This window comes from Pseudochaenichthys georgianus, chromosome 13 (assembly GCF_902827115.2).
Source record: "Pseudochaenichthys georgianus chromosome 13, fPseGeo1.2, whole genome shotgun sequence".
Lineage (NCBI taxonomy): Eukaryota > Metazoa > Chordata > Actinopteri > Perciformes > Channichthyidae > Pseudochaenichthys > Pseudochaenichthys georgianus.
Window position 1 is genome coordinate 3,331,602 of NC_047515.1, and position 23,889 is coordinate 3,355,490.

Consider the following 23,889-nt stretch of genomic DNA (forward strand, 5'->3'; position numbering starts at 1 on the left):
CCGTTGTTTTGAGCTTCTTGCAGCGTTTATTATTCGGAGTGTTTTGTGTTGGCAGCGGTTTGTTCTCTCACTAAAACTTTGTAGCGCTGTTAGAAGACGCTGCATATTTTTCGTCAGGTTGGTGAATGTTTTTAAACGCTGCCCATGTGTTAAGATGGTGAATGTAAGAGAATATTTTAATCCGATCTGTGTATTTAGAGATTCTCAGTCTTTCTTGCATGTTCCCGCAAGTAATTTCTCAGGAGGACACAGGTCAAGAGGTCTTCTGCCTTTCCTGTGGGTGAGGGGTTTGGGCACATGAGAAGTTGCAATACAGAGGTGCTTTGTTCCGATGCCTGGTATTGATTAGAGGAAAGGCGGAATATAGGCCCCTCCTCTTGTATAGATGTGTTCCTGTCGTCCTTTGTCTCCAGAGTTGGCTTGGTGTCTCATAATGAAAGTTGTGACTTTACCTTGTGAACTCTCCGGCCGTTATTCTCTCTCAATAAATAACAGTGTTTGACGAAAGACTTTCCAGCTTCCATCATTTCATGAGCATTGGTTCTGCATTGCTGCACAGAGGTCTTCCTCACAGTGAAGATGTTTCGTCTTTGGCATATGTTTTGGCCCATTTGTGCTGCAGTGCGTTTCTCCTATTGGAAGTGTTTGGGCCCTGTCAGCCACTGTAGATTTTTCTGCGTGTGTCCTTCTACAATGTTGCCTTTTTTAATAATTGTGATCAAGGTGTTATGGCATCTGTGGCGGTGGCTCCGACTTTTTGCAATGATATCAGACTACATCTGCGTATTATTTATCATCCTACATGGCTGTAGCTGTTTTTAGGACAAGGGTTGAGAGGGAGCTGTAATGACATGCTACTGACTGTTGGAATGAACAATTACTATGTCAAATGATTTCCAGGGGGGGAAACAAATGACATTGCCCACTTGAGCAAGTTGTTATATTCATATGGTATGAGCTGTAATTTAGAATGTGCTACATTGTCATAAAGGTCAGAGGTTAGGATGATGAAATACTGCACTGTGGTGCAGAACTGGAAGTATAAGAGCTTCATTCTGCTGTTCATGACACATCTATTAGTCACTAACAAGGGATGTCTCCCCTTATCTTACCATGTAATTCCCTCAGTGACATTAAGGCAATTATTTTCAAAACAAATATCTGAACAGTAGATAAAGCCAGGTCTTTGTGATTTAAATCAATCATCCCATAAGTAAAAATAAATAATACTGGTGAGGTTGGTGTAAGTGGAGATCTATGAAGATAAAAATAAACATATTTTTAAACGGCATTCATGTACGCAACAGTTTGTAAGACACTAACAGCCGATGGGGAAATAAAAATATGTTGCACATTAAAAAAAAAAGCAATACAAAAAAAGTAAATATTTATTTATTTGAGTTCTTTGACTTGTCTAAAAGAGGACATTTGGAAGCTAAATAACTCAAGATCTCCAGAGCATGAACATGTTTCCCCTGAGAGTGTCCCCCTAAGGACGGTTGTCTCACCCTCACCTGGTGTCTTGATGTTCTCTCTGGACTGCAGAGCAGCTGAAGGCTCCGCTGGAGGAATACGTCAACAAGCGCTACCCCGGCCTGGTGAAGATTGTCAGGAACCAGAAGAGGGAGGGGCTGATCCGGGCCCGGCTGGAGGGCTGGAAGGTGGCCACCGGAGAGGTGACCGGGTTCTTCGACGCACATGTGGAGTTCACCCCGTCCTGGTGAGTAATCTGGCATCCCCTTCTTCCTTTTCAGGGACAGTGAAGCTAACCCAATAGTGTACAACCTATTGCATTACAAATCAGGATAACAGTCATCCACTAGACGTATAAAACAGACAACGGGTTTAACAGAATCATGAAGGAGACGACAAGGTTTAGCAGGAGCAGCATGAAGCCAACACACAAAAAGCAATTTCACACCTGAGAGGTTTTAAGATAAGCAGAGAAGGGAGGGCATCAGGTTTAAAAGAGACCGTAGGACTTATATCCCATCAAATAAAAAACATAATGCTAGCAATAAAAGAGGAAATTGCCCAGAAGCCTTATCATAAAAGTACATTATAAGGAATCATTTAAACAAATTAAACAGACGTGAAGGCTAGACAACATTTTTGCAACCTCGCGCTGATAGTTGTTTCTAGGCCTCCTTGTTTTACAGCTCAGTGTGTACTTTCAAGTATATACACAACCCAGTTCACTGGGCATAAACCGACACATGCCCTCCGGAGCTGCACTGAGCCGAATCAAATGGAATTACTAATAAAGTAAACTTGAGGGAGCTTCTAACTGAAGTGGGAGAGAGAGGGGAGATCTGAGGAGAGGCTCAGCGCTGTCTGTCTTTTAGTGTGTTTGTATGATGTGTGTATGATGTGTGTACTCCGTCCTCAGGGCCGAGCCGGTTCTGGCCAGAATCAAAGAGGACCACACGAGGATTATCCTGCCATCCATCGACAACATCAAGCACGACACGTTTGAGTTGGAGCGTTATGAGAACTCGGGCCACGGCTACAATTGGGAGCTGTGGTGCATGTACATCAACCCCCCCAAACAGTGGTGGGACGAGGGGGACATATCGGCTCCCATCAGGTAGGCAGAACACATTCATGTAAACATAAAGTGTTAAAGCCTTCACAAACAACAACAAACCGGAGAGAAATCTTTTTATTTACTCTTTTTATGATTTTCTTTTTTTTCTTAAATTCTTTAATTTGAGTTAGACAGAGTTTACATTAGTTTGTGCAGTTCCGTCTTTGCAGTGATCCATGTTTATTTCCCAGAATTATAACCAATACAAACTAATTCATTATGATTATCATAAAAAATCCATAGTGTTTGGAAGAATCTGATGATTTGATGCAGTTCATTATCATCCTATCATTCCCTTGGGATAAGTGAAGAAAATAAGCTGTGAATAGTATTTTTATAATGTCATATTTTACCCAGGTATTTGTTCAGTGTTGGATTCAGAATAACTTTAACTGTTAATAGATCTTTGTTTTTTGCCAGCCTCAAATGTTCTTTTATGTTTGTTTTTTTCCTATCTAGCAGACAAAGGTTCAGAATTACATTCCCAAAACCACATCTCATAAATGAGGTGTTAATGTTCACTTGTTTTCCTCATGGCAGGACTCCTGCCATGATTGGCTGCTCCTTCGTGGCCAATCGCAACTACTTTGGCGAGCTGGGCCTACTCGACTCCGGCATGGACGTCTACGGAGGAGAGAACATCGAGCTGGGCATCAGGGTGAGTGTGTCGCCCAGTTTCCTCTTGTTCCAGCTCTCTGTACCCTGTGGCTTAGAGTGGAGCAGCGGCCTGTCGCGAGGCCCCGCTGATGAATGAGGTCCATTAGGAGTCCTGGAGGACCCGGCCTCTGTGTGCACCCCCCAGTAGGGCAATGCAGATAAATGGGTCACATAGAGGGAAGGTTGGACAGTTGTTGTACATTTTTAGAGATAGGCAGTGCAAAGACATGCATTACATTACATTACATTGCATTGAGCTGACGCTTTTATCCAAAGCGACTTACAATAAGTGTGTTCGACCAACAAACTTGAAGAAAACAGAATCATATAAGTACATCAGGCTTCATAGAGAAAAAACATTTCAAGTGCTACTCAACTGGCTGTAGATAAGCCAGACCTTTATTAGTATATAAGTGCTCTGTTAGCAGTTCTTTGTTAGTCATTCTATCGCTCGAAGTGGAGTCGAAAGAGATGAGTTTTCAGTCTGCGCCGGAAGATGTGTAAGCTATCTGCTGTCCTGATGTCAATGGGGAGCTCATTCCACCATTTTGGAGCCAGGATAGCAAACCCACGTGTTTCTGCTGATGGGAACTTGGGTCCCCTTCGCAGCGCGGGTGCAGCGAGCCGTTCGGTTGATGCAGAGCGGAATGCACGTGCTGGGGTGTACGATTTAACCATGTCCTGGATGTAGGAAGGGCCAGATCCATTCGCAGCATGGTACGCAAGTACCATTGTCTTGAAGTGGATTCTAGCAGTTATCGGAAGCCAGTGGAGGGAGCGGAGGAGCGGCGTGGTGTGGGAACATTTAGGAAGGTTGAAGACCAGGCGAGCCGCTGCATTCTGGATGAGCTGCAGAGGTCGGATGGCACATGCAGGTAGACCAGCCAGGAGGGAGTTGCAGTAGTCTAGGCGTGAGATGACGAGAGTCTGGACCAGAACCTGCGTCGCTTTCTGGGTCAGCTGGGGACGCATCCTCCTGATGTTGTAAAGCGTGTATCTGCAGCAGCGGGTTGTAGCAGCGATGTTTGCAGTGAAGGACAGGTTGTTATCCAGGATCACACCCAGATTCCTTGCAGTCTGAGTCGGGGAAACAACAGGGGTGCCGATGTTGATAGTCAGGTCAAGAGTGGGACAATCTTTTCCCGGAAGGAAAAGCAGTTCAGTCTTGTCAAGGTTGAGCTTGAGGTGATGAGCAGACATCCACTGAGAGATGTCAGCTAGACAAGCAGAGATGCGTGCGACGACCTGGGTCTCTGAGCGGGGAAAGGACAGGATTAATTGGGTGTCGTCAGCGTAGCAGTGGTATGAAAAACCATGCGGGCTAATGACTGATCCGAGCGAGTTTGTGTACAAGGAGAAGAGGAGGGGACCAAGAACAGAGCCCTGAGGGGCCCCTGTAGTTAATTGACAAGGGTCGGACTCGGACCCTCTTCAAGTAACCCTGTAGGTGCGGTCTTTGAGGTATGAGGTGAGGAGGGAAAGTGCAGAGCCTGAAACTCCAAGTTCTTGGAGAGTGCGAAGGAGGATCTGATGATTCACCGTGTCAAATGCAGCAGACAGGTCCAACAGGATGATGACAGAGGAGAGGGAGGCTGCTTTAGCAGTGTGCAGTTCCTCAGTGACAGCAATGAGGGCAGTTTCTGTGGAGTGGCCTGCCTTGAAACCAGACTGGTGCGGATCCAGAAGGTTGTTCTGATGGAGATAGCAGGAGAGTTGTCTAAAGACAGCGCGTTCAAGTGTTTTAGACAGGAATGGGAGGAGAGAGACAGGCCTGTAGTTTATAACATCAGACGGGTTGAGAGTGGGTTTCTTTAGGAGAGGGTTTACTCTCGCCTCCTTGAGACTGTTTGGAAAGTGACCAGAAGTTAGAGAAGTGTTGATGAAATGGGAGAGAAACGGTAGAATATCAGGAGCGATAGTCTGAAGGAGGTTTGAAGGGATAGGGTCCAAAGAACAGGTGGTGGGGCGGGCAGAGGTAATGAGGGTAAGAACCTCACTTGGCGAGAGAGGGGAAAAGGAGGTTAGTGTGTGGGTGAAAGGAGGGTCTGGTGACCCAGCGGTGAGTAGAGGTGAGTCAGAAAAAGAAGAGCGAATATCATCAACCTTTTTTTCAAAGTGGTTAACAAAGTCGCTTGACAGAAGGGAGGAGGGGGGAGGGGCTTTGGGGGGGTCCAGGAGGGTGGAGAAGATGGAAAATAGTTTTTTGGGATTGGAATAGGAAGATTGGATCTTATCTTGAAAGAAAGTGATTTTTGCCTGAGAGATCGAAGCAGAGAAAGAGGAGAGGAGAGCCTGATAGGTTAGGAGGTCGTCACGGTGTTTGGATTTCCACCATTTCCGCTCTGCTGCCCGAAGGACGGTTCTATTAGCACGCAGTGCGTCATTTAGCCAGGGAGCAGGAGGGGACTGACGAGCCTGCCGAGATGTGAGAGGACAGAGAGAGTCCAGAGAGGAGAGTTTCTGCAGCAGAGTTTGGAGGCAGGAGTTGGAACGAGTCAGAGGAAGGGAGGGCTGAGAGCACCGATGAGTCAAAGGTAGAGGGGGAGAGGGAACGGAGGTTACGGCGGACAGGTGCAGGATGAGAAGAGATTAGTTTGTTATGTTTGGAAAGGGGTAGAGAGAATGAAATGAAGAAGTGATCGGATGTGTGGAGCGGGTTTACAGAGAGGTTAGAAGTAGCACAGTTCCTTGAGAATATGAGATCAAGGACATTGCCAGCTTTATGAGTTGGTGGGGACGGAGATAGTGAGAAAGCAAAGGTGGTTAACAGAGATGTTAGTTCGTCTATCTTCCCTTCCATGCATGATAATCCCTCCAATATTTAAAACCATCAAAATACATGTAGACATCGGGGGGTTCATCCAACAATTTCATAATTTCTTTATTTTTATTTAACCAAGAGAAGTCTCATTTAGATTTGAGAAATCTCTTTTGCATGAGAGTCCTGGCCAAGAAAGGCAGCACCACAGTTCAGAACATGAACAACAAAGGCAAGGCTAGTTTCTAGCACCTTTCAACACAAGGCAATTTAAAGTGCTTTACAAAAATGAAAGACATTAAGAGCATTAAGAAATAGTGCAGCGGAAACACATTGTAAAATGGCATTTAAAAACGGTCATTATCAAGCAAAGAAAATAAACATTTAAAAAGACATGAATAAAAGTTACAGTGACGTGTAAGATGTGAATAGTTCAATTAAAAGCAGCAACAAAAAGAAAAGCCTTCAGCCTGGATTCAAAAGTAGTGAGGTTTCTCCCATTTTCCCCCCTTAAACTGTGGGTTTTCTCTGGAAGTTTTTCCTTGTACGATGTGAGGGTCTAAGGACAGAGGGTCTAAGGACAGAGGGTGTCGTTTTTCTCATACTGATATTCTGAACAATCTGTGCTGTTGTATTTGCTGTAAAGTGTCTCTACTTTAGGCTAATGTTATTATATGTACAGCACTTTGGCTCGACCAAAAATCGTTTATAAATGTGCTATATAAATAAAACTTGATTTGATTTGATTTGAAGAGTTGCACCGGGCCTGCATGTTTCTGGTAGTTTGTTCCAGACAGGAAGCCAGTGTAAAGACTTCAGAACAGGAGTGATGTGATCCACTTTCTTAGTGTTAGTGAGGACTCGAGCAGCGGTGATCTGAATCAGCTGCAGCTTTCGGTACCACTTTACAATATGACCACCCTTATAATGGATTCATAAAGGGTTTATAATTAGGTTATGAATTAGGTTGTAAACACTTCACTTATCATTAAGAACCATTTATAAACCAGTTCTAACATAGTTTTCATACATCAACACAGGCTCACTATTTGGCAAGATGACTAAGCCTTATATTGGCTACTTAGCGAGAATTAACTCAGTGAGCAACAGATACCAAGGATGCTGGCTGATGAAGAATACGAAGTAAGCTACATAGCCAATATAAGGCTCAGCAGTACAGATACATGTGGGCTCACTATTTGGCAAGCAACCGGTCACAGTTGCCCTGTTTATCTCATGTCTTCATCCATCCATCCATCTTCTCCCGCTTATCCGTGGTCGGGTCGCGGGGGTAGCAGTTCCAGCAGAGAGCCCCAAACTTTCTTTTCCCTGGCGACATCAACCAGCTCTGACTGGGGGATCCCAAGGCGCTCCCAGGCCAGCGAAGAGATATAATCCCTCCACCTGGTCCTAGGTCTACCCCTTGGTCTCTTCCCAGCTGGACGTGCCTGGAACACCTCCCTAGGGAGGCGCCCAGGTGGCATCCTAACTAGGTGCCCGAACCACCTCAACTGGCTTCTTTCGACGCGAAGGAGGAGCGGCTCAACTCCGAGTCCCTCCCTGATGACCGAACTTCTCACCTTATCTCTAATGTCACAGCAGGATTTGGAAAAACTTGTCCATGCTTTTATCTTCAAGTAAATGAAAACTTATTTGCTCACGATGTTCCTGATCTATGACTAATACCATGGGCTCCGTGCGATGAGTAATAGTACATAAAAGGCGGCCGTCCAAAGCACTAGCCTCTAAGGGTTGATCTAAAAGAACGACCTTTAAGTTTAAACTTTTAGCCAACTCCCAGTCTAACAAACTCTCATCAGCCCCAGAATCGACTAATGCATCCTGAGTCATAGTATTATCACCAAGTTTGATTTGTACCTGCATTAATTTTCTGACTGGAGAGTCGAAGGAAGTCACTCGGCTCACCAGCGTCCTCCTTCCCGCTGATGAGCCCGATCTTTTACCGAACAGGCTGCCGAAACATGACCCTGCTGGCCGCAGTAGAAGCATCGCCGTTCCCGTAGACGGCGCTGACGCTCCTCCGGAGTGAGTCTGGCTCTACCGAGCTGCATCGGTTCCTCCGCGGCGATAGGGGGCGCTGGTCGCTCTGGAGATGAAGACTGGGAATTCCTCTGCCAAGCGTAGTATTCCCTCGGTAATTCCTGTCTGAAAGGTGGAGTGGATCCTGTATTCCTTTCTTTCTCCCGCTCTCTTTCAGCTAGACGTTGATCAACCCGGATAGCCATGGCGATGAGCAAGTCCACATCTTCAGGCAGCTGTAATGGAGCCAACTGATCCTTTATGGGATCCGATAATCCATGCAGGAAGGCATCAAAGAGAGCCGCTGAGTTCCACCCACTCTCCGCTGCCAAAGTACGGAACTCGATTGCGTAATCCATCACTCTCCTCTGCCGCTGCTTAATGTTCACCAGGGCTCTCGCTGCCTCTCTCCCGGGTGATGTCAGATCAAAAATCTTGCTCATGGTCTCCAAAAACAGTCTTACTGACTGACAAACAGGCGAGTTCCGGGACCACTCCGCTGTTGCCCAGGCTTCCGCTCTCCCCGTCAGATGAGAAACAATAAAAGCTATCTTAGCTTGATCGGTGGGAAATGCTGCGGGCTGGTGTTTGAAGTGGAGATCGCACTGCACCAGGAAAGGACGACAGTTTCCAGATTCTCCGGAGAATTTCTCTGGCGAAGCGAGGCGGATCGTAGGCGAATGTACGGGGACTTGGACGGGAATATCAGCAGACCCGACCCCCGCTGGACCGGAAAACTGTGCCGCAGGAACACCAGGATTTGCCACGAGATGAGTGAGTACTTCCCGCATCTTCTCAGCCAGTAGGTTTATTTCCGTTGACACAGTAGCTTGAAGGTTGTCTTGACGAACATTCAAACCCTGGACCCCTTGGTTAATTGCTGACAGCTGTTCCTCATGCTGATGAAGGAGTCTACCTTGCACCTGCAGGGCCGTTTTTAGCGTTGTAGAATCGGCTGAGTCCATCTTGTTAGGTTGGTTCGTTCTGATACGATGGACTCGTAAGAACTCAGATGCTCGATTCTGTTGCTTGGTAATACTCTTTATTGAATAGAAACCAAAGCTTTCAATTATACTTCTAGGTTCTACTAGGACTCTCCATAGAATCTCTAGGATCTACTAGGTACTGCAATATATATCTCTGGCAAACAGGCATGGATCTAATGATAACACAAGACGAACCAACACCAGACAAAGGGAGAGAAGGACTAAATATACATATTAGGTAATGGGGCACAGGTGGACACAATCAGGGGCGGGAACAACAATCAGTCTAGCAGGTGCCACACAGACAGGAAGTGCCGACACCTGGAGAGAGAGAGAGTATAGTAATTATCAACAGACCGATAGACAAAACACTAAAACACAACAGCTAACAGCATACTAGCACTAAACCCTGACAGAATTGGAGCATAGTCTCCTGGTGAAATGGTTATGTACATTTGTGTGTCATCTGCGAAGCTTTGGTAACTTGTTTTGTTGCTTTTCATTATCTGAGCCAGTGGTAGCACGTCATAATTTTCCCAAGATGGCGGCAGGCAGTTCTGGTGCAGTGGCAGCAATCTATCTCTGTATGATTGTCCTAAATCTCAAACCTCTGTGTAGCTACAGCACTCATCTTGCCCCCATGGTAAAACAACATGTTGAGGATACATCATTATCTGCACCAGCAACATCGTTGAATATCAAGCACTTCGGCCATGGTCGGCATATTATCTACAGTTCATTCATCTGGCACTCCTGGCAGACTCTCTCAAACAAAAAAAAGAGTTTAAAACGAAAAGAGGAGAGTATTGGGCTATTGACTTTGCTGTGTCTCTTGCTCTCGGGAGATATCCACCCGTGTCTGGGTCCCGGCGTCGTTTCCATCGACCTGACAGCTGCCGACCTAGCAGCAGGACCTCCACCCACACCGTGGGAGGACTACGGGTCCACGCCGAGGGCTGGTGGCCGAGCAGCGGAGATCCACACGCCGCCGGCTAGCGGCCTAGCAGCCTAGCAGCGGAGATTCTCGCATCACCGGACATCACCGGACTGGCTTCAGAAGAGGCCGGCTAGCTGAACAGCTAGCTCTGCTGGCGGGTCTCTGTGGTCTCGCGCTGACGGCTGCTGGCCTAGCAGCAGGACCAATATCCACACCATCGGAGGACTGGGGGCCCGCACCGAGGGCTAAAAGCACAGCAGCGGAGAACCATGCATCACCGGCTGGCTGCACACGAGGCCGGTTAGTAAAACATCTAGCTTGGCCGGAGGATCTCTGTGGGCTCGCGCCGGCGGCTGCTGGCCTAGCATCTGGACCAACATCCACACCATCGGAGGACTGCGGGACCGCGCCGATGGTGCAAGCCGAAGGGACTATTCAGTGGACATTAAATGTCCGCAGCATCTGCAATAAACATGAACAGCTAGAACATCTCCTCCTTGAGTCCAATATTGACTGTTTGGGAATATCTGAATCTTGGCTAAAACAGTCGTCACCATCCACTCTTGTATCCATGTCAGGATGTGTTTAGGAAGGACAGACTGAAGGGAAAAGGAGGGGGGGTGTTGCTTTATGTGAGGAATACCTTTACTTGTAGGGAGATTGCACTCCCACCTAATATTGAATTTGATTGTGTTGGTGTGGAAATCACACTTTCTGAGGAAATGTCCCTCACCATGATTTGCCTGTATCGACAACCCACCGCTAAGGTGGATTTCTATGACCAGGTACAACTCCTGCTGAATTCCTGTGACTCCAACAAAGAGCTAATCATTTTAGGAGACTTTAATATCAACTGGAATGACAAACAAAATAGAAAGAGCTTAAAACGGATCACTGATAAACACAACTTAATACAACTAATTGATCAACCGACTATAATAACCAAAACCTCCAAGACTATGCTAGATTTATTATTTACAAACAAAGCTGACAGAATAGTTAAAACCTACAACTTCCTGACTGGTCTTTCTGACCATAATCTTGTTGTTTTTGCCAGGAAACTCACAAAAAAAGGTTCATGGCCACACCTAAAACCCCTGCCTTGGGTTCTCGCTTTATCCCCAAAAACCTGCAACAACGTTTTATGGAGGCAGTGAAAATGACTGATTGGGGGGACACTCTGTCCCCTGAAGACATTGGTGAAAACAGTAATCTGTTCATATCTAAAATTAACGATGCAATGTCTTCCTTCTCAAGGAAAGGGTGCCTTAGGGACAGGAAGGAACATCATCTCCCCTGGCTGAATCTAGTGCAGGAATCTCATGAAATCCAGAGACCAACTATTAAAGCAGAGCTTGAAGTCCACTGATAGACAGAAATTCACTTATGCTCGTAACAAGTTAACACAAACAATAAGACAGGCCAAAGCAAAGTTTTTCATCAACATAATTGAAGGTGCGAAAGGTAACAGTAATAACGTTTGGCAAATCCTAAATAAACTATTAGGTAAACAAACCAAACAGGAAAATAATGTACTAGAATTCAAAATCAATAAAAGACCCTGCAGTGTTGGCCAACTCTCTCAATGAGTATTTAATAAATAGTGCTCTGGACATCACAAAGCTCTTCCCCGCCATCTGAGGTCTCACCTAGCCCGATTGTGGATACACCCCGTTTTTGACCTGGAGGAAATCACAGAGGCGGAGGTAAAAAATATGATCTTAGGGTTAAGAGGTTCTAAGGCTTGGGATGCAGATGAATTAGACACCAACTTTATAAAGACAAATATTGACGGTCTAATACAACCAATTACTATGTTAGTGAATCAATCTATCAGCATGAGGGAAGTTCTATCATCCTGGAAAGATTTTTTTATCTGGGGATAAGGCAATGATGTCCAATGACAGACCAATCAGCATCCTCCCCTGTGTCTCTAAAATAGCTGAGAAATGGGTGTCAAAACTAATCACCAAACATTTAGATAAAGGTTTCGCTCCACTCCACCCAATGCAGTTTGGTTTTCATGCTCACCACTCCACTAAGACAGCTAACTGTCTTTGTGGAAAAGGTTAATTGCATTGTTGGACACGAGCCCATATGTAGGTGCTGTCTTCCTTGATCTCAGGAAGGCTTTTGACACTGTTGACCACCAAGTGCTCCTTACAAAGCTGACTTATTTAAATTTTTCGGCAGATTCAATACAGTGGGTTAAGTCTTACTTATCGAACAGAAAACAGAGTGTTTTGGTCAACGGTACCACATCCCCCTACCTTGTCAACCCTGTTGGGGTTCCACACAGGGACGTGCACAGACATTTGGAGGGGCTATTGCTCTAAACTGGAAAAAGGGCCCCCCCCCCCGAAAAAAAATATAAGACCAAAACGATTATTACATTAACTAATTTGAACAGTAATTCACATCATCATCTCATAACAAAATAAGCTAAGGCAACTACTTGCATTCGGTGACTTGATTTTTAAAATGAAAACCAGAGACATGTTTTGTTTTGCGGTCCATATCTCATTAAAATATCTAATGTTAGAAACTACTAAAGAAAAATTGGGGACAATTCAATGTAGTTTGACCATTGCAGACATACTGATAAAATAGGGCTTCTATAATTACCTTAAATAAACTCACAACTTAATGAAACCACTTCAATACGCATTATTCTTATTCTTATCATTCTTTATGAGTGCAGTAATGTGTAAGGCATCTAATTATTTATTTAGTATTCCATAACTTAATAACAGAGATGGTCAAATTAAAGTAGAGACATGGCAGAAATCCTACAATGAAGCGGGCAGTGAAGTGTTCTCTGAGAGAGGGTGATCAAGACAAGAGAGCGAGCGGCCCCGTCGAGGGAGTTTACCATGCAGGCAATTACATGTAAGAAGAAGAAGAAGAAGTAGTAGAAGAAAAATGAAGCTGGTGTGTTTCCCGCAGCGAGACACTACAATACTAATTGTGGGGGCTTATCATGTTGATTCGACCACAACAGAAAACAAAAAAATCCTCTCGCTCTCTCCAGAGGGGCAGGTCAGCCAAAAAGGGGAAACGGGCCGTTGCCCGGGCAACAATAGCCTGTACCTGTGCACGTCCCTGGTTCCACAAATTTCCATTCTTGGACCATTACTGTTTTCTCTGTACATTAATGACTTGCCTAATATATGTCCTGAGTTGAATGTGCAAATGTATGCCGATGATGCGGTCATCTTTGTACACGGGAAAAACACTGACATTATCTCATCCTGTCTCTCTAATGCAGTGGTCGCCAACCAGTCGATCGCGATCGACCGGTCGAGTGTGGTGCGGGTAGATCGCGGACCGTTCACAATAAAAGTAACAAAAGAAAGAAAAATAAAATAAAATAATAATGATTGAAAAATACGATTTTAGATTTAAACCTATCATCCACCACCCCGTTAGCAGGTGCCACTTGATTGACGTATATTTGAGAGTGAGACACCTCAATAATATAATACATTAACCGTGCTTTACGTGAACCTCATCCTGACACAACAGAGGACGGCAGGACTGCAATTTCCCGTGTTCACTGAATGCAACAGAGGCTAGTCACCAGACCAATCAGAGAGTTGCATGGAAATAAACATGTGCTTGTGTCATTCAAGCTCAGCTCTGTGTATGTGTGGCAATAGCGCATTTCGTGTGATAGAGAGAGGCAGCGCCATATAGTCATATAGTATATATGGCGCTGGAGAGAGGGAGAGGGAGAGAGAGGGAGAGAGAGAGAGGGAGAGAGGGACAGGTGCTAGCGGGGACCGTGATGTTAGCATCTGGTTAGCTAGCTGCATTAACAGACAGAAGGAGCTGTTTCCACAACAAGCTGGAGGAGAGTCCTCCCCTGTCAGACTGAGGGGCTCAGGTGAGCTAAAGGACTCTCTGAGTGTTTAGAACGGTTTTGTCACAAATTATTCAAAAGATTATTTCCGCGGCACATCTTCATATGATCATTATAGTTATACAAACAATAAGAGAATAAATGAAAAACAGGTATGAAATACTATATGGCAGTAAAACAAGAATACAGTTTAAAAGGGGAGTGATTCGTAAAATATCCATAAAGAAAAAGAAATCTGTTTACAGTTCTGTTTCATATGGGTGAGAGAGGTATCCATAGATCTCTTCATGTTGCTCTCAAATACCTCATTCACACCAACGGTGTTTCAGGGCCGGTTCGGAGCTGGAGCTTGAAAAGCACCGGGTTTTCCTCTTCACACCGCAGCGGAGCAGCCTCTTAGCTCCAGAATCCGGTTCATTTCAAGCACCAACAAATTGTCTGGCCAGAGCAAAAGCACCACATACGTCACGCTTACGTCGAAGCTGGGGCAGGGGCAGAGACAGATCGATTCCTGAACAACAACAAAAAGCCCACGTTTTATCCAGTTTGTACACAACGATGGAGAAACTTAACAAGAGTTTCAGTGTTTCTGCCATAGACTGTAAGGTTTCTGCTCATGAAGCAACGTGTCTGCGTGTTAAGGTGGAACCTGAGCATTCACGTTGATCACCTCTCATTATAAATCTATAAAACTATAAATATTAAACTTTACTTCACGTGTTCATTTGAGAACAGCTGTTACATACCTGGGTGAAGGTTACAGTTCATTTAAATGAAATATACAACGTTACTCCACACTCATGCTTCAGTCCACCTTAAGAAATAAGACCGACCTCGGAAGCAGTTGTGTTTTAAAAAAAACTTTATTGCCACGAGTAGCCTACACTTTTTTATAAGAATATAGTCTAAACCACAGAAATGACTCCGGAAAAGCTGCAGATAGAGCCATAAGAAATTAATGCAACTGATTTCATCCGCGCGGTTTGGCTTTATGAAGCAGGCACGCAAACGGTTACGTCATGACGCAAACGATGACGCAATGATGCAGCACCAGTCGGACTCTGGGCGGTGTGAAAAGAGCCAGAGCTAAACCGAAGAACCGGTTCTGAACCTGAAAAGCTCTAGCACGGAGCTTGAACCGGAGTTGCGTTGGTGTGAATGAGGTAAAAGTGCACCAGATTGATACTTTCAACTTCAATATTTAAAAAAAAATCTTCCCGATGAAGCATCGGACCCCCCTAGAGGAGGTGAGGTCCGCCCCCCACTCATAAAAAAATTGCACTTTACCCCTGCCTATATGCCGTGAGCTGATTATGGAGCCTTCATTGTAACAGTAATTCAGATGCAATTAGCCTATATAAAAGTCCTCAAATTGGAAGCACTGTCTGGGCCGTCTTTTTCACTCAATAGGTAGATCTTCGCCTTTCACCTAGGCCAAGGTCGGTGATCTTGGGCTTAAAAAGGTTGGTGACCACTGCTCTAATGCTGTGGACAAGGTTCAACACTGGCTGAACAACATTTGCTTACAGTTAAATGCAAAAAAACCAGTATGCATGATGTTCAGTAAACGACCAGTTAAAATCGAAGGATCCAATGTGTTTTTAAACGGAGCAGAAATAGAACTAGTCCCCCACTTCAAGTATCTTGGAGTCATATTGGACTCAAACATGACTTTTAAGAAACATATTAAGAAAGTATCCAATACCATTAAATTCAACTTGCAAAATGTTAAACAAATTAGACCTTTCTTAACTGTCAATACTGCAAAGTCATACCTCCACTGTATGATTCTATCTAGTGGTGTTGTTATATGTACAAAAGTGGTGGGGCACAAAAAACTTAGATGTCCATATATAAGCTTCTGCAGTGAGGTTCATGGCTGGTGAGGCACTGGCACTGACTCTTCAGGTTTACAAATATTATATTTTGACCTAAATATAATATTATTTTTCAAAAGCTTTTTTAGTCTGATGCTTCGATTAATTTTAAACAGACAGTTCAACAAAAGGAACCCAAAAAATGTAATTTTATCATGTAAATATTTATTTTCAATAAAACTGTGGTCTTACCTTGACTTGAAGATGAAGTCCATTTGCCTATCCTTCTGGACAAATATCTCTATTACTTTTTTGTAAAAGTCCTCCTTATCTTCTTGTAGTTTCAAAAGTCTATCATAAATCTAAATGATGGATTTATGATTAGAAAATTATAAAAGTAGGGTAGACATGTGGATATTATCCGGCTGAACAAAACGTGCATTTATCTAACGGGTACGTTTCCCACAGATCTTATTTCAAACTATTTTCTAAAATCCTATCGAGAAATCTCATTGTTTTTTTGTCGAGGGAAATAATGCGCAGCTTACTTCCAGGTTTTAGGATGCTGCACCTCTCTCGTCTCCTCTTCACACACCACACTTTTCGCGGCACACGTACTTACAGCCAATCAGCTCTGAATGATGTGAGATGACGTATGGTGGGGATGGCAGCTCACTGCCCCTATGGTCATCATTTTTTTGCCACACACATTAAATAGGAAAATATTCTGATCATGCGCAGTGTAGTTTTTACAGTCACCATTGACTTAGACAGTGAGAGGGAGGGCAATGATCGGGTTTTGTCCCACACTAATTAGAAGAACACAGACTAAAACAGCAATGTACAGACGAATCAGATGATTAAACATGATCTTAAAATATATTTTATATGTTTTTTTATTTATCTTTTTGTAATCATTATTTGTAATACTTTCTGCGGACACTAGGTGGGGCTGTCCCCCTAATGACCAGTCACCACTGATTCTATCCCACATTGAATACTGTACAAGAGAGCTATCAAGGTGTTTGACAGAAAGCCGAATTCATACCACCACTGTACCATCCTTGAGAAACACAATTTCTTGAGTTTTGACAATTTTAAGTATGTGTTTTTTTATAAATGTTTCCATGGACTGGTCCCCCCCTCCCTTAGGGGAATTCATCCACAGAAAACACACTGGACGCTGCACTAGGTCAGAAACCAGAGGAGACTGTGAAGTCCACCGCAGACGGACCACTTTCAGTCAAAATGTTCTATCAATTAAGGGCAGCTCATTGTGGAATAGCCTCCCAACTGAGTTACGGGATTGTCCCACTCTGAACAGTTTTAAAGGTCAACTCAAAGAATGGTTGAGAAACAAACAAACGAATAACCGCTAAATGCACTTTAATACGGGGGTATCTCCTCTTGTACTTTATGTAGCTCATTTATCTCCTCTTGCACTTGATGTAACTCTTGTATCTTCTCTTGCACTTTATATGTCATAGCTGCTACATTGTACTGCCTTGTGGTTAATGCCTGTATATGCTGCTCATGCTCTTTCTGCATATCATGTATTTATTTTTGCTAAGTATATAAATGTCATGTTCTTACATGTTGTATGTGAGGGACTACGGATGGAAATTAGCTCAAAGTTAAAATCTGGCGGCCGCCATTTGCGGCCCTCGGATCAATTTAGAAAACAAAGGTAATTAAAAAAAAAAATTATATATTTTTTTAATTAAAAAAAATATATATATATTTTTTTAACTTATATTACTGATATGTGATTTCGTTCGGCAGCCAAATACCGCGAAATAATCTGTGACGTGTTTGTGTGTATTGTGTTTGTTTCCCGGGGGAAACTCACAAGAAACACCGGCTGTTGTTATACCTGCTGTGACGTTAAATTACTCCGTTCTCCGCTTGTAATTATGCCGTTACAAGCTTCAAAGTTGTATTTATCATGAATTTGAATTTGGCAAAACGAGTTTAATATTCTAAAAGTCAAGACTGTATTTATTTGAAATCAGATGAAAACAAACTGTAACGAACCCCGAAAAACTATAGGTTACTTACGTAACCCCAGTTCTCAGAGTAACATGAAGTGAGATGTCTCACTATGGGATGCGCCTCATCGCGGAGCAAACAGAAGCATCAATCTCATTACGCCAATCCTGATTGGCTGGTGATCTTGACATCAACGTCAGGGGAAATCACCCCCTATAAGTAGCTTGCGCCACGACGCATGCGTCATTCAAAATAAGCACCTCTTCTCGCTTCACCATAGCAAGGAGGGCCGTCTGGTGAGACATCTCACTTCATGTTACTCTGAGTCCTGGAGTTACGTAAGTAACCTATAGTTCTCATTCATAACACTTCGATGTCTCACTATGGGATATTGTAGCTCCCGTATTGCCAGACGAGCTTATCTTGAAGATCACCGATCAACCAGAATTTAACAGGTGGAGTCCCGACTCAACAAGGTACCCAGCACTGCTCGGGCCACGCTTGGAGCGGAGACGTCTAGCCTGTAAAAGCGGACAAAAGTGAGCGGCGAAGACCAGCTTGCTGCTGCACAGATGTCTTGGATGGAAACACCCTTGAACAAAGCCCAGGATGTAGCCAGGCCCCGAGTCGAGTGAGCCCGCAGACCCGAAGGTGCTTGCAGATTCTGACTCGTATAGACCAAAGCAATCGCCTCCACGATCCAGTGGGATAGTCGTTGCTTAGTAACAGGCTTACCCTTGTGAGGTTTAGCCCAGGACACGAAGAGTTGGTCATTAAGACGAAGCTCTTTTGATCTGTCCATATATGTGTGTAAAGCCCGAACTGGACACAATAGATCCTGCTGCTGCTCCCCGGAGGAAACCAGCTGCGGAGGAAATGCCTCAATGTCAATCGGGGTACACAAACCAACCACCTTTGGTGTAAAGGCAGGGTTGGGTTTCAACAACACTCTCGTTTGCCCTGGGGCATGGATATCACTGACCCGTTTAGCGGATGCCAGGGCCAGTAACAGCACTGTCTTGAGTGACAGATGTTTCATGTCAGCTCCTTCCAAGGGTTCAAATTTTGAGCCCATTTAAAACCACTGCCAGGTCCCATAAGGGCACCAGCGACCTGGAGACAGGGAGGACCCTGCGAGTTCCCTTCATAAAACGGCAAACCAAAGGATGTTGGCTAACCGTCTTACCCTCAAAGCCCACATGGCATGCAGCAATAGCAGCCAGGTACACCTTGATCGTGGAGAAAGCTCTGTGTTTTTCGATCAAGTCCTGTAGAAATGATAAAATCACCCCGACAGGACATTGAAAAGAGATGTGTCCTTCTTGAAGGCACCACTCTTCAAACACCCTCCACTTACAGTCGTACAGAGACCTGGTGGAGGAAGCTCTCGCACTCTGAATAGTGTTTATCACCTTCTGAGGGAGTCCCACTGTATTCAGATTGTACCACTCACGGGTCAGGCCCATAGTGCCCTGCGCTCCGGGCGTGGGTGAAGGATCGCCCTCCCCGCCTGAGACAATCTGTCCCTGCGTGGTGGGGGCTGCCATGACTGCTGACAGCTGATATATCCCCGCCAGCCAGTACATTGCGGGCTAGGGTGGAAATATCAGAGTAAGTGTGTGGCGTTGCTCCTTCACTCTGGCCGGAGTTAAGGGGAACAGAACCAGGGGTGGGAACGTGTACAGAGGACCCGGAGGTCAATCGTGTACGAGTGCGTCCCCGCCTAACGGTCCCGTTTAAATCGTGCATTAAAGAGAACAGCTGTCATTGAGCATTTTCTCCTCTTGCGAACAGACTTAACGCGGCTCCGCCGTAACGCACCCACAGCGGACTCCCGATCCTTGGATGAGGAGTCCAGTCTGCATGGAGTGGTGCACCTTTTGACAGTAATTCTGTCCCGAGGTGCATCACTCCCGGTACCTGTGTCGTTCTCAGAGAGAGGAGACGTCTGCCGCTCCAAGGGATCAGTTTGTGTGCCAGTGTGTGTGACTGGAGACAACGCAACCTCCCCTGGCGGTTCATACACGATATCGTGTTGTCTGTCCTCACGCGGACATGATGTCCTCTGAGAGAAGGCAGGAAGCGTTTTTGGATGGGGAACACCGCTAAAAGCTCCGGGTAGTTTACATGTGCCCGCTGGAAGTCTCTGTTCTAGGGACCTCTCACCGGGCGACCTTCGTAAATCCCCTATCAGCCCGTCTGACCTGCGTCCGTGGTGACCACCTTCCGTGAAAGGACTGCACCCGTAGGCGCGTCCCGCACTGGAAAAGTCGGGTGTAGTGCCACTACGCATTTCATAATAACCAAAACTCTCCGTACGCCGTGGCGTTCGGGGTTTAGTTTTATTATGAGGCCCATGTTGAGTGGGTGCTTTACGAGGACATTTTCCTCCGTAATCTGACTCCGCTCGGTGGGCATTATAGATAAAACCCCTCTTTCTAGGAGAGAGAGAACCTCTCTCTTCAGAATATGGGTTGACTCTCTCTGGGTTTATGAAAACAGATAAATTATAACTGTTTTGAGAAGCCCAGGCAGACGTCGTGAGTATCTCCTGCTGTATGCTCCTTAGAGCCAGCTGGGATGTCACTCTTACGGCTCCGGTCTGTGCCTGACACTTTCAACCCGCAACCGCAGCGCCGAGCCTCCGAATTCCTGACTCCTCTGGTGTGAGGGAGAGAGGCGTCCATCTCGTTCGCCGTGAGGCGTGGAGAGGGCCCGCTCGTAACAGGTACGTCGAGAAAAAAGTGTTTACCGATCTATCTTTAATCCGGGGAAAAAAGGACAGCGTGGGTCTTTTTCTCTCAAAGGATATTACCTGGTATGGTAATATTCCTGTAATCCTTTTCTCCTCCGTGGAAGAGAGAAGAAAAAAAGCGTCCTCGCTACCGTGGTGTCGGCAGTGAGGGGAAAAAAACACAAGCTAGCAACTGGTGTGCTAACTTGAAGTCAAAACCTTACCTTAACTCCAGAGGAAGAACGGCGAGGTTGACTATAATACTAACTGGTGTGTTAGTATCGTACTCTTCTGCGAGGCAGAATAGGGTAGCCGGCTAACGCCCGTCGACCGAAATTAGCTTTGGTTCAGTCTGTGGACTGTTAAGCTAGCCCGGCTACCATTTAGAGATGTGCTCTGAAGCGAGAAGAGGTGTTTGAATGACGCATGCGTCGTGGCGCAAGCTACTTATAGGGGGTGATTTCCCCTGACGTTGACGTCAAGATCACCAGCCAATCAGGATTGGCGTAATGAGATTGATGCTTCTGTTTGCTCCGCGATGAGGCGCATCCCATAGTGAGACATCGAACGGAGTGTTATGAATGAGAACTAGTTTTTTTACACAAATCCACTTTTATTTTGAAATCAGCCGTTGCGACTTCCGACTGATTTCGATAGAGCGGGTAACATATGAACACGGCCCTATGTGGATGTCAGCATGAGCAAGAGAAAGATATTTGAGGAAAATCGTGTTTTCCAAGAAAAGTGGGAGAACGAGTATCTTTTCACTGAATTCAGGGGTAAACCACAATGTTTAATATGTTTGCAGACCGTTGCTGTCATGAAAGTAAGCAACTTGAGCCGCTACTACAACACTGTGCACAAGGACAAATATGACAGGTACACCGGGGCTGCCAGAGCAGCGATCCTAGCGGACCTGAAAGGGAAAGTACAACAACAACAGTGCTTTTTCACCCAGGTCACAAGTGTGCAAGAATCAAGTCTGAAAGCATCATATCTCAATCTCAATCTTTATTTATTTATATAGCACATTTAAAACAACCTTCGGCTGACCAAAGTGCTGTACAGGGCAGGCAGTAACTACAATAGTGAATAACCCAATGGGAGTACGATAATAAAAACAATAATTAAAAACATAATAAAAAGCACAATAACTAGAAACATATAAAAAATAAATAAATAAAAAACACATACAAATATAAAAATGTAATGCTCAACTAGTATTAAAAGCCCGTGCAAAAAGGTGAGTTTTTAGCTGGGATCATATGCTGTCTCACTCCAGCTTGCCAAAGCAAAGAAGCCACTATCAGAAGGAGAGTTGGTGAAAACATGCGCGATTGAGATGGCTAACGCCTTTGGAAATGAGAAAATGGCTAAACATTTTGAAACTGTGTCCCTCTCCCGACGCACAGTGACTCGCAGGATTTTTGACATTCAAAGTCATGTGGAGGGAAAGCTGAAACAAATTATGTCTGACTGTTCATACTTTTCGTTAGCGTTAGATGAGAGTACAGACGTTACCGATGTTAGCCAGCTACTGGTGTACGCAAGATCAATAAATGCGTCATTTGATGTACACGAGGAACTATTAAAACTTGTACCACTGCACGGCACAACAAAGGGATCGGACATTTTCGAGGCAGTGAAGGGTGTTGTCAGCGAATATGGTGGATTTGACAAGCTATCTGCCGTTGTTACTGATGGGGCTCCATCAATGCAAGGAAGGCGCACTGGCTTCGCTGGACTTCTCCGTCAAAGTGGTGTGGATTGCCCGATACTGCACTGCATCATACACCAGGAGGCCCTCTGTGCAAATAATCTGAACTTCACACATGTCATGGGAGCAGGGCGGGAAGTGCAGCACAGTGGCCGGGTTGGGAAGCAAAACTCGGTTCCGAGTAGGAACAAATAATAATTGTCCGGTACCGGGATTAATAAGAGTTGTGAGGACAGGAAGCGAGGCCGAGCCCCGCGGACTGCAGCTCTCTCATATGCTCCGTATCAGCTGATCGCATGGTGCAGCTCAGCCTCTCTCTCTCTCTCTCTCTCTCTCTCTCTCTCTCTCTCTCTCTCTCTCTCTCTCTCTCTCTCTCTCTCTCTCTCTCTCTCTCTCTCTCTCTCTCCTATGTTGTTAATATTGACGCCATGTCCTTTATGAAGTAAAGCAGCCTCCCTGTCTGTGTCCTCGCGCTGTCCTCACATCCCCGGACCCCCAGACTCGGAGGAGCACAAGGATGTCAGTATTGTTTATGAAGCAGGGTATAGAAAGTAGCTACATTATTGAAATTAAAATACTATTTATTTACTTTTACAAACAGTGAGCAGCTGGGCAGCTGCAGCATGTGTATTGCAGGACATGTGTAAGCGTGCAAGCGTCTTTGAGTTGTAGAAAAGCGCTAGGCCTGCTTAGGCGATAAATATAATTTATTATTATTAGGCCTATGTGTTGGAGATGTGTGGTTGGACTGTGTCTCACAGGCAGGTTGCAGTGTAACATCAGAGGAGACTGGGCCAATTGTACATTCTCAAACTGAACCACTTAGAACTAACTAAACAATGCAGAGATTATTTTTATATAATTGTATTCAATAACCGTAAGAAATTCAACAGTATGAAGTGATTTGTAAATAGGAATACAGATTTGACTTAATGTTTTCATAAATATATTTTTCTCCCAGTTTGTCATGGGACTTATTTTTACTCTCTCAAAGAACCGGAATCGAGAACCAAAAATAACCGGAATCGAAAAGCAGAACCGGAATCGTTAAAATCCAAACGATACCCAACCCTATGTGTGATGCAGTAAAATCTTACCGCTCACTTACGTTAGCGGTTTCGTAAAAACCATGGGAAAATGTAAAATACGATGACGAAGAAGAAGATTCCAGTGGCCCCAATTTGTGTGCATTCTGGACAAGTGAAAAATGTATTCGGACAAGTAAATTGCCAAACTCACTTGTCCATGGACAAGTACTCTCTAAAAACTTTTTCTCACACTTATTGTGCGTCAGCAGAGACATGCTACAAGTCTCTTTCTTCTCTCACTTCCCCATCTATTTCTTCTCTCACTTCCCCATCTCTTTCTTCTCTCACTTCCCCATCTCTTTCTTCTCTCACTTATGTTAGATATGAAATAAAACATACAAGTCCATGTAAGCATGTTATTGATCATAATCCATTACTCGAGAAGACTCAGTATCACCTGTGCGCAGCTTACAAAAAACAATTGTGAGAAACATATAGTATGCAGGAAATGCACACCGTTGTTGAAAAAACAAAGCATCTCTGATTTGGGAGGAAAAGCTTCAACCCCCTTAACATCTGAGTTACCACTGAAGGCATAGCATGAATGATAATGGGCGTCTGAGGGTGTCATTACTGAGAAATGTCAAACAAATTCAAAACCTTACATTTGAAAACAGGTTTGCATTCCTCCACTTAAAGTGACGTTATCATTGGAAACAATAAAAACGAACTGTTTTGATGTAGAATCTATCAATTGAATCGTCAGAGCAGAACAGA

The 23,889-nt window shown here is 44.7% G+C and overlaps 1 protein-coding gene across 1 annotated transcript in view; it reads left to right on the top strand.

Moving 5' to 3' along the window:
- Nucleotides 1-23,889, top strand: part of galnt17 (polypeptide N-acetylgalactosaminyltransferase 17) — a 67,703-nt gene that overhangs the window by 18,916 nt on the left and 24,898 nt on the right. Inside the window, exons 4-6 of the mRNA XM_034096800.2 lie at nt 1,546-1,720; nt 2,390-2,587; nt 3,128-3,245. Of these exons, the coding sequence (XP_033952691.1) occupies nt 1,546-1,720; nt 2,390-2,587; nt 3,128-3,245 (491 nt within the window). The remainder of the gene's footprint in view (nt 1-1,545; nt 1,721-2,389; nt 2,588-3,127; nt 3,246-23,889) is intronic.